General features: G+C 38.8%; 1 protein-coding gene across 1 annotated transcript; it reads left to right on the top strand.

Annotated features, from left to right (window-relative positions):
• The first annotated feature begins 528 nt into the window (after positions 1-528).
• LOC147525095 (uncharacterized) lies at positions 529-1755 on the top strand. Its single transcript, XM_086578057.1, has one exon. It carries the CDS (start codon positions 529-531, stop codon positions 1753-1755), a length of 1227 nt encoding a protein of 408 aa, XP_086434183.1.
• The last annotated feature ends 17726 nt before the right edge of the window (positions 1756-19481 follow it).

The raw sequence follows: 19481 nt of genomic DNA, 5'->3' as shown, positions 1-19481 counted from the left end.
GTCGCCTCCAGACGCCAAAGAGGTCTGAGGATCGGCAGAAGGGTCGCGACTTTGAATAAGTTCATCTCAAAGTCGTCGGACAAGTGTAAGTCGTTGTTTCGGTTGCTGAGAAGCACTCTGGATTTCGTATGGACTGCGGAATGCGAGGAGGCATTCCAGGAGTTGAAGAATTATCTAGGTAAGGCCCCTCTGTTGTCGCGGCCAGAACAGGGAGAAAAACTATATTTGTATTTAGGGGTCACGGAGTATGCAATTAGCTCAGTGCTAGTCAGAATTGTGGGTAAGTTAGAAAAGCCGGTGTACTTCCAAAGTAAAACATTGATGGATGCCGAGACCCGATATAGCAGAGTCGAAAAGTATGCCTTGGCATTGGTTTTCTCTACCTTAAAGTTGAAACCATACTTTGAAGCACACTTAGTAGTGGTAGTGACAAATCTGCCCTTAAAGCAAGCGTTGAAAGCATAAAAATCTGGGAGGATGCTGAAATGGGCAGTAATGTTAAGTTCTTACGAGATATAATATCAGATCATGACAGCGGAGAAGGCGCAGGTGGTGGCAGAATTCTTAGCAGAGTTTCTAGCGGAGGATCCCACCAGGGGAGAAGAGATGATCATGGAGCCGGAGAAAATCATTGAGCAGGACTGGTTAGACCCTAGGGACCAGAGAAATGGGTGGAGAGTATTCGCCGACGGGACAGCCACAGACGCTTGCAGTGGGATAGGAGTGGTATTGGTTACGCCGGAGAACAACGTAATGGAGTTAATCATGAAGTTAGGGTTCGCGGCATCCAACAATGAGGCAGAGTATGAGGCGGTAATAGCGGGTATGAGAATGGCAGAGGATGTGGGGGTAAAAGAGCTGACGGTGTATTCGGACTCGAATTTGGTAGTGTGCCAGGCAAATAGGGGGTTTGCCGCGCGATGCTTATGGATGGTAAAATATTTGAAAGTACTACAAAAGAGGGCCGCCAGGTTTGCAAAGATCAAGTTCGTACATCTGGGTCGCGGAGAGAACAGACATGCCGATGCCTTAGCATACGTGGCCGCTGCAATTCCTAAGTCCAAAGAGAGAGTGATAAAAATAAAGCAATTGGAGAAACCTAGTACAGAGGAAGTGGAAGAGGAAGGGGCGGAGATATGTCAGGCCGAGGAGGAAGAGGGGGGTTGGATTAAGCCTACCAAGAGTTTTTTGTCTGGGGACGTAGTAATAAATAAAAAAGAGAAAAAGAGATTGGAGCAGACTTCTCGGAGGAACGTACTAATAAAAGGAGAGTTATATCGAAAGAATTTTAGCGGGCCTTTGTTGAAGTGTCTCGGGCCGAGGCTGGCCATAGAGGTGGTGGCGGAGTTACATAGGGGAGACTGTGGAAGTCATTTGGAAGGCAGAACAATAGCGCACAGATTGATAACGCAGGGTTACTTTTGGCCACACATGAAGAGGGATGTCGTGAACTATGCTAAGCGGTGTGATAAATGTCAGAGGTTTGCTCAGATGATCTTTGCGCCAGCAGAACCATTACATAGTGTGTCTAGTCCGTGGCCTTTCGCGATGTGGGCAATGGATATAATGGGTCCGCTGCCCATTGCTAGCAGCAAAAGGAGATTCATGTTAGCGGCCACAGACTATTTCACCAAATGGATCGAGGCAGTATCCCTACAACAAGTCAAGGAAGCACAAGTGATCAAATTCTTATGGGAGAATATCATCTGTGGATTTGGGTTCCCGTATATTATCATTGCGGACAATGGAACCTAGTTCACAGGATCCAAAGTACAGGCATTCTTACAAGCGTACAAGGTGAAGCAAGGGTTCTCAACTCCATACAATCCAGAAGGCAACGGGCAAGAAGAATCTTCTAACAAGACCATTATGAACAATCTCAAAAGAAAGCTGGAGGATAAGAAAGGTGCGTGGGCAGATGAGCTGAGTCATGTTCTCTGGGCCTACAAGACAACGCCTCGAACGTCAACCGGGGAAACTCCCTTCTCTTTAGCTTACGGAGTCGAGGCCGTGATCCCCTCAGAAATGGTGGCAGCCACAACTCGAACAAGAGCGGTGGAAATGGGACTGAATAAGAGCATACTGCCAGCAGATATGACTTTAGCAGAAGAGAGAAAAGACGTGGTGCGAATCAGACTAGAGGAGTATCATCGATGCCTTCAGAGACGGCATAACAAGAAAGTCAAGCCGCGATAGTTCAAAATAGGGGATTTCGTGCTGCGACGAGTGACACACAATACCAAGAAAGAGAACGATGGAAAGCTGGGGCTGAACTGGGAGGGGCCCTATACAGTGGTTGACGTAGGAGGAGCTAGCACTTACAAGCTACGAACAGCGGAGGGAAAAGTACTAGAAAAGTTGTGGAATGTGAGAATGTAAAAAAAGTTCTATGTTTGAATGTAATGAAAATCCAGAAAGATACACTATAGCTGTTTGTAAATATATAATACAATGGCACTTTTAGGAAGTAAATTTTGCCCTTTTGCGTAAATGCAACAATCATACTAAACACGGTTTGGGAGAAAGAGATATTCAAGGACGAGAGGTCCACATGAAATTAGAGCCGCGAATCAGGGAGAGCCATCCGTGGAAAAAAGGCATAAACTGCACCTGGGGGCAACGAGAGGCGGTTAGCTAAGCCACTCTAAAAGAGAGGCCGCGGGGATGAGCATTTCGCGGACAAACTATTCAAATCGTGTCTACGGCAGGTTGTGCTGCCCCAGCAGACCTCATAGTCTATGAGTGCCTGCGAAGTGGAATGAGTCATTCGCGGATGAGAGGCCTGGGTCACACATGGGGCAAGAAGAGAGAAGGCCCCAGTGAGGACACTGACGAGTGGAGAGAGAGTAGAGATGGAAAGGGATGAATAGCAGCACTTCAGGCAAAACAATAATTAAAACAAAGAGACCACACATATAATGCGGGGAAATAAAATAGTTCCAAACAAAATAAGTACGCAAGGGAAAAATAACAACGGCACACATAGTCGGATGAGTTAGTTACAAAACAACTAGCAAAATGACAAGATAGCCAACTGGGACTATGCCATATGCCATATGCATGTTCGTCAGAGAGCTTATTGCCCATATGCTTATCAGCTTGAGCTTTGAAGCTTATCTGCAACTGCTCCATGTCTTGAGTATGTTGCAGAAGGAGGGCGGTGGTATTCTCGGTATGTTGGAGGACAAGGGCTTTCGGCTGCTTGCTCAAGCGGTCATTCACTCCGTCCATGAAGTCCTGATGCGAAGCTTCTGCAATCCTTAACTCATCCTCCACTCGAAGTTTGGCCATGTTTGCGGCTGTCAGATCGGATTGGAGGCGGACACAGGTGGCCCTCAGGACATTGGGACCGCTAACCTTCTTCTCTAAAGATTCCACGGTATTCAAGGATGAGAAAAGGTCGCGGATCATGTAGGACATGTCCAAGCTCACCTAGCAACGAAGGAGCAATCAGAACAATGGATAAAACAGAGAGTGGAAGGTGGGGAAAGAGGGATGTACCTTCTCCCAGCCAGCATAGAGGGAGGTGCGATGTTGTTCAAAGGTCCCAGTATCTGCATAAGCCAGGTCACGGGGGAGATGGGAACCATAGAACATAACAGAGGCCACAACAGGATTCTCCAGAGCAGAGTCCTCAACATTGACAGAACGGCCGCGCACCTTGAAGGTGGGGCAAAAAATGTCAGGAGCCGCGGACCCTGGGAGAGACCGAGCGGTTTCCTTGCCGGGGCGCTACATCTGGGAAGTGGGGTGAGGTACCATGGGAGGTCTTACAGAAGGGGAGGTTTTGCTGCGCTTTAGTAGGGGCTCTTCGGATGATGGATCTATGGACATGTGGGGGCCAGCTGAGGCCAGGACAGTCTGAGAGGTGAGGACCTCTATCACTTCCTCGTCAGAGTCACTATCATATAACCTAATCATGGTGACATCCTAGGGGGAAGGCGGGGAGTCTACAGGAGGGGAAGTTAGAGGAATATATTGATCTTCCTAGTTAGCAAGGGAGCGGAAGGAAGAGGGGGTATTGATAAAAGATAAAATTGAATAGTTTTACCTACGAAATAAAGCGATGAACTCTAAACGCAAGTAAAACTAAACTTGATCTTATGGGTCTATGTTTATCAAAGATTCTACTCTCAAGTCTATGAGATATAGTGGAGTAGAGTGATTCGTTCCACTCCTAGTCCTTCCGCATGCTGTGTTCTCATGTGTAAGTAATCTAAACTTAAAGTCTAATGAGAGATTTACGAAAAAGGCAACTAGACTACGATGCAACTACCCACGAAATGCAACTAGTCGAAGATGGGAATAACTAAGGGAATGCTACGTTGATTCGATGATAAGGAGTTAGAGGGAAATTGATTCCACCTTAACTCGACTTAATCCTATTAACTATAAATCGTCGTAATCCGAATTGAATCGCTTCAAGAACAATTGGTTCTTCCTAATCCCTAATTACACATGGCATTTCTACCAATTAATAACTAGCATGTGAACGATTAAACCCATTCTCATGGTGAACTAAACGTTTCTAGAGTGGAAAGGAAATTACGACGAATCTACGTTAATCGGAATCAAGCTTTCATCAAGGCTTCTCAACCCCCTCTAATGGAGGTTTAGCCGAGAATCATTACGCAATCATTTCCAATTAAATTTAAACTAAACATAATATAAAGAATGGAAATTTACTTAATTAAACAATAATGAAATCTAATTTAATGACTAAAATGCAATAAGGACAGGAATTGAAATTGGATCTAGAAATGGAAATGACAAAAATCGAAGTTGATAGAAATACTACTTTATTGACCTAATCAAAATGAAGAACAAGATTCCAAGGTTTAATCTAATACAATAATTGGATTTAAAACTACACTTAATCAAAATCAATTAAATAAAACTAGATCTAGAAGCTATTTTAATGGCTACTTTCTATTCTAAGCTACTTTTATTTTCTAACCTAAAAATCTACCATTAACAAAGAATTAAGCTTTTGTTTTTATACTTTCAGATCCAAAAAATCGTGCATGGGCTTGGAGCCATGTTTTGGGCCAGAGAATCAGGCCCAAAACCCAATTCTTTCAGTCCAGAAAGGCCTCTTCAGCTGCAGTTAACTTCAACAGACATTCCGTCCACTTATGCTCCTCTGATTGGGTCAAGGCTTAGATCATTGGAAAGCTCTTTCCGAGCCGGTCGTTTTGACATAAGGTAGGCCCCATTCTGAGGTCTGAGTCCAAAGATATGTCCTTCGTAAGTTCTACTGACTTTGTGTGCTGTTTCTGCCCGCGTCGACTTTTCAGCTTTTGACCGGGCTTTTAGAAAGGTTTTGTCTTCTCGAAACTTGGCCTTTAATCATGGAACTCCTTAGTAACCGACCTTTGCTCCTTTATCTCGCTAAAGTGGCATATTTCTGCACATAATGGACTTTGAAGCCTGAAATGCCTAAAAACACGTAATCAGTGTTAACTCTTAATTATTACTCACATAATTGGTCTAAAAGTATGATCAAAAGGGTTAAAACTACAGTTTTTGGGCTCTTATCAAACCACCCCCAAACAGCATTTTGCTTGTCCTCAAGGAAAGATGAGAAATTAACATAAGTGACCAAAAATGGAGTTCTATCTACTTCTCGTTTAGCCGAAAGTCGACATTGCATTGACCATATGCAACAAGGCCTTAAACCACTAGGAATTCCCTAGTGGACGAAGTTATAGCCTCGTGAGAGTTTTCCAAAGAAGGTACTCACAAACTTCATCTATACTACAACGACTAAGAAATAAAACTATTGTTTCCTTTATTCATGCTCCAAACTATCTATGCATCTCACTAGCTATAAACAAGAATAACCAAGTCAAAAACCTAAGCTAATATATGCATAATAATCAATCATCTATAACAAATATATATAAAATGAGTAATACTATGAAATGCAATAGCAGGTCCATTTCTGAAACTTGGAATAGCGCCCTTAAGTAGGTTCTCACAATAATAGTCAAGATACAACACTCTGATTTTTCCACTCAAGTTTCGCTACTCTAGTGCGCAGTGGGCACACTTTACCTTACAATCTCAATGATAACAAGGAAGCCGGAGTCGATCAAACACATCTGCCACCTACTATCACACTAACCTATTCCTAATTGAGCTAGAGGTCTTTATTAGGTGTTACGGGGATTAGGAGATGGTTTAAGAAGGAAGGAAATGGATATTCAAAAAGGACAAGTCTGAGATAATAAAGTCTTCATATTATGTAACTAGAGAAAATCTTGTTATTTACTTTTGCTTCTACACTTTGTTTCCATCCTTAGCCATATTTTTCTTTTCTTTTTTTTTTTTCTTTTTTTTTTTTCTTTTTGCTTTTGACTCCTTTTATTCTATTTTTGGAGTTTTTATTTATTTCTATTTTTATTTTTCTTTTCCTTGGATAGAAACTTCTTTTCTTTATTTTCTGAAGCAATTAACTAACTTTTGTTTACACAGGTTTTTCTCTTCTTCTTTCTTCCTCATTCTATTCTCAGACTTATTCTAAATTGGGTGGGTTGAATTTTTTTTATTTTGTTTTGTTTTTGTAATAGGGTAAAGGATTTGTGGTTTATGGAAGGCTAAAGAAAGGCTCAGAGGGGAGACTAGCGGAAAATAATTCATAGGTTTGAATTTCTGGCTATATCGATCCAAAGAGGGCCTAAATTCTCGCTTATGATATGACATAGTGATCAAGCAAGTGGACGTGTGATATCTCTATCCGGATTTTATTTCTCCCTTGTGTCATTTCTCAAATGTTTCGCTCATATAAGGCTTTAGGCTATATTCTCACAGGATTTGTAGAATAAGTACTCTAGCCTAGATTTCAGAAACTTACTGCTAACAATCATAGATACTCATGTAATATATTTATAGATAGATGCAAATATTATTACCTATATATTAACCTAAGTTTCTAACAATTATTCTCGATGCAAATGCCTCACGGAGACTTCTAGATTGTTAAGAGCATGGAGAAAGAAACAATACCAATATTCCTAAGTGTATAGCATAACTTATTTATTTATATTTTTGAATTTTGGAAATTTTAACTAGAAAACAAATGCATATTATACATATCTATATCCTATCAGATGCCTTAATTACACGTGTTTCTATGCCCCCAAACAAAAAGCATGCTTTGTCCTCAAAGCAATTAAATAAAGAGGGTAGGAAAAATACCATTGAAGCGCCGTGAAATTCGGGAACATCCAGTAAAACAAGGTTAGAACGCATCTAATAGAGGAAATAAAACCATTACAACTCTATACGAGTTCTACCCATTATGGGGTTAACAAGAATGAAATTGCTTGGGACATAAGCAGACACTAACTAGAATGAAAACTTACCTTATCTCCCGCATTACTCATCATCTTACTCATCCTCTTCTTCCATAAAGAAGTGAGGTTCTTTTGCGTCCTGCCATGCCATGATAATTTGCCAGGCTTCCCGCCGTTTATCATCTATGATTTCTAACATATTAAGAGCCACTTGGTCTGACGGGGTGTAGGGTGCAACCTGATGAGGTTGTATCCGCCACCCTTGCCAAGTCATTGCACAGAAAGATCGAATGATACTATTGGTGGGTCGGACAGTGTCGACCGTAATCCAATCCGTGAAGCGTGTACAAAAAACAGGAAAGAAACATAGCATAATACGGGAAACTAGAACAGGCATAAGGAGGTACTTATGCCTCATGCTATGGGATCGAGCTAAACTAGACATCAAGGTTTGGGGAAGGTCATGACACATACGTCCCGTGGCTAGAGCAAGGAAGACGCTGCAAGTGGCATCATTCACAGAAGAAAAACACCATTTCCCTGAAATGTTTAGCATGATCCAAAACATAACAGTTCCTATGTTCATGGACAGGGTACCAAAGGCGACGTTATATTCCCCTTGGTCCTCGATACGGAAAATGCCCGCGCCATACGACTCATGCAAAAACTCTTAAGTATAGACATACATATTGTCTACCCAATAGCACCATGGGTCTTGTATTTCAGCGGGCATAGCAAGTCCAAGAACAAATGCTAGCAAGAACTTGGTAATTTCCATTGGTTCATTATCAATGTCGATGGAGAACACTTGTTCTCCATCTGGTCTTTCAAAGAAAATGCAGTTATCGTAAAAATAAGATGCTAGAGTCGGAGAATAAAGTGCATCAGATCTTACCATAAGCGGCTCCCAGCCAATGAATGTGATCGCCACAAAACCAAGCACCATAAGTAGTGCTTTGGAACAAATCTTCGAAAGACTGTTCCGGTATCAATGTTGGAGATGTCATCTCAAAATTACGCTTTGGAATAGCTGCAAATAATCCGGATACTACGCGAAAAACCGAAATTTCCCCGGTCCATTGAAGTCGAAGCTGAGCGAAAGCTTCTGATAGGGCGGTCAGCGCTCAAGAAATTGAAATTTCCAGTGTTTGGCGCGGTCGCGACTCAGCTTGAAGCGAAGCCTCGACAAAAACTCAGAAAAAATATCTGAAGCGAAAGTGCCGGAGTTCGAAAACTTCGGAAAATGAGCCGAAACGAGGGAATCGCGGGAGTGAAAGGTGAGTGATGGAGTTTAGATGTAGTGTGAGTTGTGAGGATAGATTGTATCAAGTTTATATAGGTTTAAAGTTGCTAAAATGGATTGGGAAGTTGCCCAAAACTAATTACGGCAGTTTTCGGAAATCTTAAAATTTCCAAACCCGAAAATGGAAACAACTCATTTTCTTGATTCTAATTCAAACCCAGTATCTTTTAGGTTGATTTTATGATAGAATGGACCTATTTAATATAGATTTCATCCTACCATGATACTTATTCATATATATGCCTAAACAGCCATATTTTCACCTTGACTCCGCAATAAATTCTAACACGAGGGTTATATAAAAATCATGCTGGAATAGATAAAACCACCCCCAAACAAGTTGGGAAGGTGGGGTCAATATTAAACAACCACGCATAATGAAAATAACCCATTATATTAAAAATAATTCATTTGGAGTACATTTCACTAAAAAATTCAACTTACGGAAATAAACTTACATAAAAATAAATGACAGTAATGAAACTACAAATAAAACATAAAACATAAAACTATAATATCCCTAGCTACTCCGGAACTGGTGGCGGAAGGCACACGCTCTGGAGACTGCTCCTGAGCTCCTGATGAACCAGCACCATTCGTCTTTCGGCGACGGCGTTCATTTGATAAATGTAAAAATAGTAGAATCCTAATATCATGTTAACAACACTAATACGTAATCCTACCGTTCTTACGTTTAAATCAATTCTTCTTACTTTCAAGTCATAATCATTCAATATAATGAGTAAGGATTCGTTCCACTCTTAAACCCTCAAGACTTAAATTGAATTCAACTAATCAAACCCAAAAGGAACAATGGTGAGAGTAATGATTTGATGTGAATTTTCTATTCTACCATTCCCAACAATTGAATCTACTCATGCAATAATTGAATTAAACTAATAATGACAAATAAGTAAATCTAAGGATTTAAGCTAATAAATAAATGAAAATGAAACTAGATTATGGAGAACTAATTAACTTTATTTATCTAATAGAACAATAAGAACAAGATATGATTGAATGAATAACAACTATTTTATTTATCTAATGAATAATATCCAATGATTTAAATAACTAAGCTAAAACAAAGAATGAAACTAATTAATGGAATGAAAACTAAGTAATTAACTAATCTAGATCTAACTTTTTCTAACCCTAAACTCCATTAACAAAGAGTCAAGCTTTTGTTTTTATACTTCCAGATCCAAAAATCGTGCATGGGCTTGGAGCCATGTTTTGAGCCGAAAAATCGGGTCCCGAAACCCAATTTCTTTAGTCCAAAATGGGCTCTTCAGCTGTAGTTGGCTTCGACAGATGTTTCGTCCACTTCTGCTCCTCTGATTGGGCCAAGGCTTGGACCATTGGAAAGCTCTTTTCGAGTCGGTTGTTTTGACATAAGCTACTCCCAATTCCGAGATCTGAGTCCAAAGATACGGACTTCGGAAGTTCTGCTGACTTGTGCACTGTTTCTGCCCGTGTTGACTTTTCAGCTTTTGACTGTGCTTTACAAAGGCTTTGTCTCCTTGAATCTTGGCCTTTATTCACAGAACTCCTTAGCAACCGACCTTTGCTCCTTTATCTCGCTAAAGTGGCACATTTCTGCACATAATAGACTTTGAAGCCTGAAATACATAAAACACGTGTCGGTATTAACTCTTAATTATTACTCACATAATTGGTCTAAAAGTATGATTGTTAAGGGGTTAAAACTACAGTTTTGGGCTCTTATCAAACCACCCCCAAACAGCATTTTGTTTGTCCTCAAGCAAAGATGAGAAATTAGAATAAGTGACCAAAAATGGAGTTCTATCTACTCTCGTTTAAACAAGTCGACGATTGCATTGACCATATGCAACAAGGCCTTAAACCACTAGGAATTCCCTAGTGGATCTAATTTATAGCCTCGTGAGAGTTTTTCGATGAAGGTACTCACAAACTTCATCTATACTACAACGACTAAGAAATAAAACTATTGTTTTCTCATTCATGTCTCAACTTTCTATACATCTCACTAGCAATTGAATAAGAATAACCAAGTCAAAACCTAAACTAATATATGCATAATAATCAATCATCTATGATACAAATATATATACTATGAGTAACACTATGAAATGCCTAGCGAGTTCGTTTGAAAAACTTCGAATAATCGTCCCTTAAGTAGGTCCTCACATAAATGTCAAGACAAAACCACTCTGATTTTTTCTGCTCAAGTTTAAGCTACTCCAAATTAATGCAGTGGGCACACTTTACCTTACAATCTCAATGACAACAAGGAAGCCGGAGTCGATCAAACACATCTGCCACTTACTATCACACTAACCTATTCCTAATTGAGCTAGAGGTCTTTATTAGGTGTTGCGGGGATTAGGAGATGGTTTAAGAAGGAAGGAAATGGATATTCAAAAGGACAAGTCTGAGATAATAGAGTCTTCATATTATGTAACTTAGAGAAAACCTTGTTATTTTCTTTTGCTTCTATACTTTGTTTCCATCCTTAGCCATATTTTTCTTTTTATTTTCTTTGGCTTTTGACTCCCTTTTATTCTATTTTTGGAGTTTTTATTTATTTCTATTTTTTTTTCTTTTCCTTGGATAGAAACTTCTTTTCTTTTTCTGCAGCAACTAACTAATTTTTGTTTACACAGATTTTTCTCTTCTTCTTTCTTCACTCATTCTATTCTCAAACTTATTCTAGATTGGGTAAGTTGAATTTTTTTTTATTTTGTTTTGTTTTTGTAACAGGGTAAAGAAATTGTGGTTTATGGAAGGCTAAAAGAAAGGCTCGAGGGGCTTACTAGCGAAAATAATTCATAGGTTTGAATTTTTGGCTATATCGATCCAAAGAGGGCCTAAATTCTCGCTTAGGATATGGCATAGTGATCAAGCAAGTGGACGTGTGATTTCTCTATCCGGATTTTAGTTCTCCCTTGTGTCATTTCTCAAATGTTTATTTCATATAAGGCTTTAGGCTATATTCTCCACAGATTTGTAGAATAAGTACTCTAGCCTAGATTTCAAAACTTACTACTAACAATCATAGATACTCATGTAATATATTTATAGATATATGCAAAGATTATTACTTACATATTAACCTAAGTTTCTAACAATTATTCTCGATGCAAAAGCTACATTGAGACTTCTAGATTGTTAAGAGCATAGAAAGAAAACAATACCAATATTCCTAAGTGTATAGCATAAACTTATTTATTTATATTTTTTTGAAATTTTTAACTTGAAAACAAATGCATATTATACATATCTATATCCTAACAGATGCCTTAATTACACGTATTTCTATGCCCCCAAACAAGAAGCATGCTTTGTCCTCAAAGCGTTTAAATAAAGAGGGTAGAAAAATACCATGGAAATGTGTGAAATTCGAACATCTGCAAAACAAGGTTAGAACATACTAATATAGGAAATAAAAAAACTAACGCAACTCTATAAGAGTTCCACCCATTATGGGGTTAATGCAATTAAATTGCTTGGGACATAAGCACACTAACCTGAAACTAAAAACTTACCTCCACTCTAGCTGTTTACTCATCATCCTCCTCTTCTATAAAGAAGTGAGGTTCCTTCGCATCCCCGCCATGCCATGATAATTTGCCAAGCTTGCATTTATTTATCATCTACGGATGCTAACATGTTAAGCGCCACTTGGTCGGATGGGGTGTAAGGTGCAACCTGATGAGGTTGTATCCTCCACCCTTGCTAAGTCATTGCACGAAAATATCGAATAATAGAATTGGTGGGTCTCACAATGTCGACTCCAACCCAGTCCGTGAAACGGGCACAAAAAATAGGGAAGAAACATAGTATAATACGGCAAACTAATATAGGCATAAGAAGATACTTATGCCTCATGCTATGGGCTCGTGCTAAACTAGACATTAAGGTCTTAGGAAGGTCATATAGCAGGCGTTCCTCAAAGCAAGCAAGGAAAAACATCGCAAAGTGGCATCATTCGCGAAAGAAAAATGCCACTCCCCTAATATGTTTAGCATGATAAAGAACATTACCGTATCACATTAAGGGACAAGCTACCAAGGCTACGTTATATGTCCCTTGGTCCTCTACACGGAAAATGCCGGACCCATAAGCCTCATGCAAAAGTCCTAAATGTAGACATGCATATTATCTACCCAATAGCATCATGGGTCTTGTATTTCAAATGGCATGGCAAGTCCAAGAACAAATGCTAGCAAGAACCATAAGCGGTTCCCAGCTACGTGTGTCATCACCTCATGAAACCAAGCACCATAAGTAATGCTTTGAAACAAATCTTTGAAAGACTGTTCGGTATTATTGTAGGAGATGTCATCTCAAAACTACTACGCCCTGAACAAATTGAAATCACACAGGAACAACCCGCAAAAACCGGAAATTTCATGGTCTATGGAAGTCGTGAGCGCTCAAGAGATTTTGGAATTCTAGTGTTTGAGCGAGAGTCGCGCTCACCTTGGGCGCGAGTGCACTCTGTACAAAAATTCTGAAAAATGTGTAGAAAGCGCCTCTCCTCAAAGCAGCCTTGCCCGAGGTGCTGATTTGTGAAAATGGTGAAGAACAACGAGAAACGTGGGAGTGAAAGGTGAGAGATGGAAGTTAGGTGTAGTGTGGGTTGTGAGTGTAGAATGAATGAAGTTTTTATAGGTTTTGAATTGTTAAAACGAATAGGTAGGTTGCCAAAAAGCTTTAAGGCAATTTCGGAAACAATAAAATTTCGAACCAAAACGGAAACAACTCATATTCTTGATTCTATAACAACCCTAATATCTTTTTATCGGATTTAGACTAGTAACTTCTAAACTCTCTTAGATTTCATCATACCACCACATCTAATCATAGGTATGCCAATTATGACAATATTCTCAACCTTCACTCCAAAACAAACTCTAAAATGGAGGATCTTCTACAAATCATGATAGAATAAATAATACCACCCCCAAACAATTCGGGAAAGTGGGATAAACAATAAAATCCATGCACAATTTGAAAAGAACAACATTATATTAAAATTGAAATTCAAACAACATTTAACTACCAAATTCAAAGTTAACTACAGAATTTAACAACGTAACATCCTATCTACTAAAAATAATAAAAGACAACATCAAAACAACAAACAAAGAGAAATCTAGCTACTCTTAAAGGGAACGAGGTGGGGATAAGAAAGATTTCCAAACATGTTAACTTCTACAGAAAGATTTCCAAAAGTAAGAGTCATTGAGCCATCCCGACAATTAATTTGGGCATTGGCGGTTGCCAAGAAAGGACGCCCTAAGATGTTGGGAATGGAATCATGAGCAACTTCTGTGTCAAGAATAACAAAGTCGGCTGGATAGTAAAAATCCTGAACTTTAACGAGAATATTTTCAACTACACCCTTGGGATACTTAATAGAACGATCGGCTAACTGCAAAGTCATTTTGGTTGGTTGAAGTTTTGTTAGACCGAGTTGTTTATATAAATAAAAAGGGAGTAAGTTAACACTCGCCCCCAGGTCTAATAAAGCAGTTGTTATGAAGGTATCACCTAAGGTGCATTGTATAGTAGGATGACCAGGGTCCTTGTACTTAACAATTCCGTTATGTTCAGATAAAGAGGGATATTGTTCAGTTAAGAATGCTTCGTGGGGTATTGATAAAAGTAAAATAATTTGAATTGTCTACCTACGAAATGAACGATGAACTCAAAACGTAAGTAAACTAAACTAATCTTATGATGCTTATATTTTATCAAAGATTCTACTCTCAAGTCTATGAGATATAGTGGAGTAGAGTGATTCGTTCCACTCTTAGTCCTTCCGCATGCTATGTTCTCAAGTGTAAGTACTCTAAACTTAAAGTCTAATGAGAGATTTACGAAAAAGGCAACTAGACTACGATGCAACTACCCACGAAATGCAACTAGTCGACGATGGGGATAACTAAGGGAATGCTACATTGATTCTATGATAAGGAGTTAGAGGGGGATTGATTCCACCTTAACTCGACTTAATCCTATTAATGACGAATCGTCGTAATCCGATCCGAATGAAGCTCATGGAAACAATTGGTTCTTCCTAATCCCTAATTACACATGGCATTCCTACCAATTCATAACTAGCATGTGAACGATTAAACCCATTCTCATGGTGAACTAATCGTTTCTAGAGTGGAAAGGAAATTACGACGATTCTACGATATTCGGAATCAAGCTTTCATCAAGGCTTCTCAACCCCCTCTAATGGAGGTTTAGCCGAGAATCATTACGCAATCATTTCCGATTACATTTAAACTAAACATGATATAAAGAATTGAAATTTACTTAATTAAACAATAATGAAATCTAATTTAATGACTCAATTGAAATAAAGACAGGAATTGAAATTAGATCTAGGAATGGAAATGACAAAATCGAAATTGATAAAAAATACTACTTTATTGATCTAATCAAAATGAAGAACAAGATTCAAAGGTTTAATCTAATACAATAATGGAAATGGAACTAAACTTAATTAATCTACATGAAAAACTAGATCTAGAATTCATTAATGGAGGCTACTAATCTAATCTATTTCTAGGTCTAACTATCTACCATTAACCATCTACTCTTAACAAAGAGCTAAGATTTTGTTTTTATATATTCAGATCCAAAAATCGTGCATGGGCTTGGAGCCATGTTTTGGGCCAGAGAATCAGGCCCAAAACCCAATTCTTTCAGTCCAAAAAGGCCTCTTCAGCTGTAATTGGCTTCAACAGACTTTTCGTCCACTTCTGCTCCTCTGATTGGGTCAAGACTTAAACCATTGGAAAGCTCTTTCCGAGCCGGTCGTTTTGACATAAGGTAGGCCCCATTACGAGGTCTAAGTCCAAAGATATGTCCTTTGGAAGTTCTGCTGACTTTGTGTGCTGTTTCGGCCCGCGTCGACTTTTCAGCTTTTGACCGGGCTTTTAGAAAGGCTTTGTCTTCTCAAAACTTGGCCTTTAATCACGGAACTCCTTAGTAACCGACCTTTGCTCCTTTATCTTGCTAAAGTGGCACATTTCTGCACATAATGGACTTTGAAGCCTGAAATGCATAAAAACACGTAATCAGTGTTAACTCTTAATTATTACTCACATAATTGGTCTAAAAGTATGATGTTAAAGGGTTAAAACTACAGTTTTGGGCTCTTATCAAACCACCAAGAACAGCATTTTGCTTGTCCTCAAGCAAAGATGAGAAATTAACATAAGTGACCAAAAATGGAGTTCTATCTACTTCTCGTTTCGCCGAGTGCGATTGCATTGACCATATGTAACAAGGCCTTAAACCACTAGGAATTCCCTAGTGGACGAAGTTATAACCTCGTGAGAGTTTTCAGATGAAGGTACTCACAAACTTCATCTATACTACAACGACTAAGAAATAAAACTATTGTTTCCTTTATTCATGCTCCAAACTATCTATACATCTCACTAGCTATGAACAAGAATAACCAAGTCAAAAACCTAAGCTAATATATGCATAATAATCAATCATCTATAATAAACATATATACAATGAGTAATACTATGAAATGTCTAGCAGGTCCGTTTCTGAAACTCGGAATAGCGTCCTTAAGTAGGTTCTCACAATAATAGTCAAGATATAACACTCTGATTTTTCCACTCAAGTTTAGCTACTCTAGTCTTGCTAGTGGGCACACTTTACCTTACAACCTCAATGACAACAAGGAAGCCGGAGTCGATCAAACACATCTGCCACTTACTATCACACTAGCCTATTCCTAATTGAGCTAGAGGTCTTTATTAGGTGTTGTGGGGATTAGGAGATGGTTTAAGAAGGAAGGAAATGGATATTCAAAAAGGACAAGTCTGAGATAATAGAGTCTTCATATTATGTAACTAGAGAAAACCTTGTTATTTACTTTTGCTTCTACACTTTGTTTCCATCCTTACCCATATTTTTCTTTTTCTTTTCTTTTTTTTTTTTCTTTGGCTTTTGATTCCCTTTTATTCTATTTTTGGAGTTTTTATTTTATTTTTATTTTTATTTTTCTTTTCCTTGGATGGAAACTTCTTTTCTTTATTTTCTGAAGCAATTAACTAACTTTTGTTTACACAGGTTTTTCTCTTCTTCTTTCTTCCTCATTCTATTCTCAAACTTATTCTCAATTGGGTAGGTTGATTTATATATTTTTTTTATTTTTTTTTTTTTTTGTAACAGGGTAAAGGATTTGTGGTTTATGGAAGGCTAAAGAAAGGCTCAGAAGGGCGACTAGCGGAAAATAATTCATAGGTTTGAATTTCTGGCTATATCGATCCAAAGAGGGCCTAAATTCTCGCTTAGGATATGGTTTAGTGATCAAGCAAGTGGACGTGTGGTATCTCTATCCGGATTTTACTTCTCCCTTTGTGTCATTTCTCAAATGTTTAAGCTCATATAAGGCTTTTTAGGCTATATTCTCACAGGATTTGTAGAATAAGTACTCTAGCCTAGATTTCAGAAACTTACTGCTAACAATCATAGATACTCATGTAATATATTTATAGATAGATGCAAAGATTATTACCTATATATTAACCTAAATTTCTAACAATTATTCTGATGCAAAAGCTAGGTGAGACTTCTAGATTGTTAAGAGCATGGAGAAAGAAAACAATACCAATATTCCTAAGTGTATAGCATAACTTATTTATTTATATTTTTTAATTTTTTAAAATTTTCCTAGAAAACAAATGCATATTATATCTATCTAATCCTAACAGATGCCTTAATTACACGTGTTTCTATGCCCACCCCCCCTAAACAAAAAGCATGCTTTGTCCTCAAAGCATTTAAATAAAGAGGGTAGGAAAAATACCATTGAAGCGCGTGAAATTCAGGAACATCTGTAAAACAAGGTTAGAACGTACTGATATAGGAAATAAAAACTGACACAACTCTATACGAGTTCTACCCATTATGGGGTTAACAAAAATGAAATTGCTTGGGACATAAGCAGACACTATTAGAATGAAAACTTACCTTATCCCCCCGCATTACTCATCATCTTACTCATCCTCTTCTTCCATAAAGAAGTGAGGTTCCTTCGCGTCCTGCCATGCCATGATAATTTGCCAGGCTTCCCGCCATTTATCATCTATGATTGCTAACCTATTAAGAGCCACTTGGTCTGATGGGGTGTAGGGTGCAACCAGATGAGGTTGTATCCTCCACCCTTGCCAAGTCATTGCACGGAAAGATCGAATAATACTATTGGTGGGTCGTACAGTGTTAACCGTAATCCAATCCGTGAAGCGTGTACAAAAAATAGGAAAGAAACATAGCATAATACGGGAAACTAGAACGGGCATAAGAAGGTACTTATGCCTCATGCTATGGGATCGAGCTAAACTAGACATCAAGGTTCGGGGAAGGTCGTGACACATACGTCCCGTGGCTAAACCAAGGAAGACGCTGCGAGTGGCATCATTCACAGAAGAAAAACGCCATTCCCCTAAAATGTTTAGCATGATCGAAAACATAACAGTTCCTATGTTCATGGACAGGCTACCAAAGGCGACGTTATATTCCCGTTGGTCCTCAATAACGGAAAATGCCCGCCATACGACTCATGCTAAAACTTCGTAAAGTGTAGACATACATATTATCGACCCAATAGCACCATAGGTCTTGTATTTCAGCCGCATAGCAAGTCCAAGAACAAATGCTAGCAAGAACCTGGTAATTTCCATTGGTTCATTATCAATGTTGATGGAGAACACTTGTTCTCCATCTGGTCTTTCAAAGAAAATGCAGTTATCATAAAAATAAGATGCTAGTGTTGGGGAATAAAGTGTATCCGATCTTACCATAAGCGGCTCCCGATAACGAAAAAGTGATAAACTCACGAAACCAAGTACCATAAGTAGTGCTTTGGAACAAATCTTCGAAAGACTGTTCCGGTATCAATGTTGGAGATGTCATCTCAAAATTATGCTTTGGAATAGCTGCGAATGATCCGGATACTACGCGTGAAAAATTGGAAATTTTCTGGTCCACGGAAGTCGCGGCTGAAGGCCTCAAAGAAAGTGAAATTTCCAGTGTTTGGCGGGTCGCTCGGCTTTCGTACGAAGCCTCGACAAAAACTCAGAAAAATATATACAGAACGCTTAGTGCGCCTCAGGGGGACGCACGAAAAGCCGGAGTTGCGTAAACTTCGAAAATGAGCCGAACGAGGGAATCGGCGGGAGTGAAAGGTGAGTGATGGAGTTTAGGTGTAGTGTGAGTTGTGAGGATAGATTGTATCAAGTTTTTATAGGTTTAAAGTTGCTAAAATGGATCGAGAAGTTGCCAAAACTAATTACGGCAGTTTCTGGAAATCCTAAAATTTCCAAATCCGAAAACGGAAACAACTCATATCCTTGATTCTAATTCAAACCCAGTATCTTTTAGGTTGATTTATGATAGAATGTACCTATATAATCTAGATTTCATCCTACAATGATACTTAATCATAGATATGCCTAAACGGCCATATTTTCACGTTGACTCCGCAATAAATTCTAATACGAGGGTTATATAAAAATAATGCTTGAATTGATAAAACCACCCCCAAACAAGTTGGGAAGGTGGAATCAATATGAAACATCCACGCATACTGAAAATAACCCCTTATATTAAAATTTTCATTCGGAGTACATTACACTACAAAATTCAAATTACGAAAATAAACTTGCATTAAAATAAATAACAATAAAGAAAATACAAATAAAACATAAAACATCAAACTATACTATCCCTAGCTACTCCGGAACTGGTGGCGGAGGGAACACGCTTTTAGAGATGCTCCCGAAGCTCTCGAAGAGCCGGCACCATTAGATCCTTCGGCGCGACAACGCCAGTGTGCGGATGGTGTGTCCTCA

This window comes from Coptis chinensis, chromosome 1, assembly GCF_015680905.1.
Source record: "Coptis chinensis isolate HL-2020 chromosome 1, ASM1568090v1, whole genome shotgun sequence".
Taxonomy (NCBI): Eukaryota; Viridiplantae; Streptophyta; class Magnoliopsida; order Ranunculales; family Ranunculaceae; genus Coptis; species Coptis chinensis.
The sequence above is the reverse complement of the archived record's forward strand: the minus strand, read 5'-3'. Positions and strand labels throughout refer to the sequence as shown.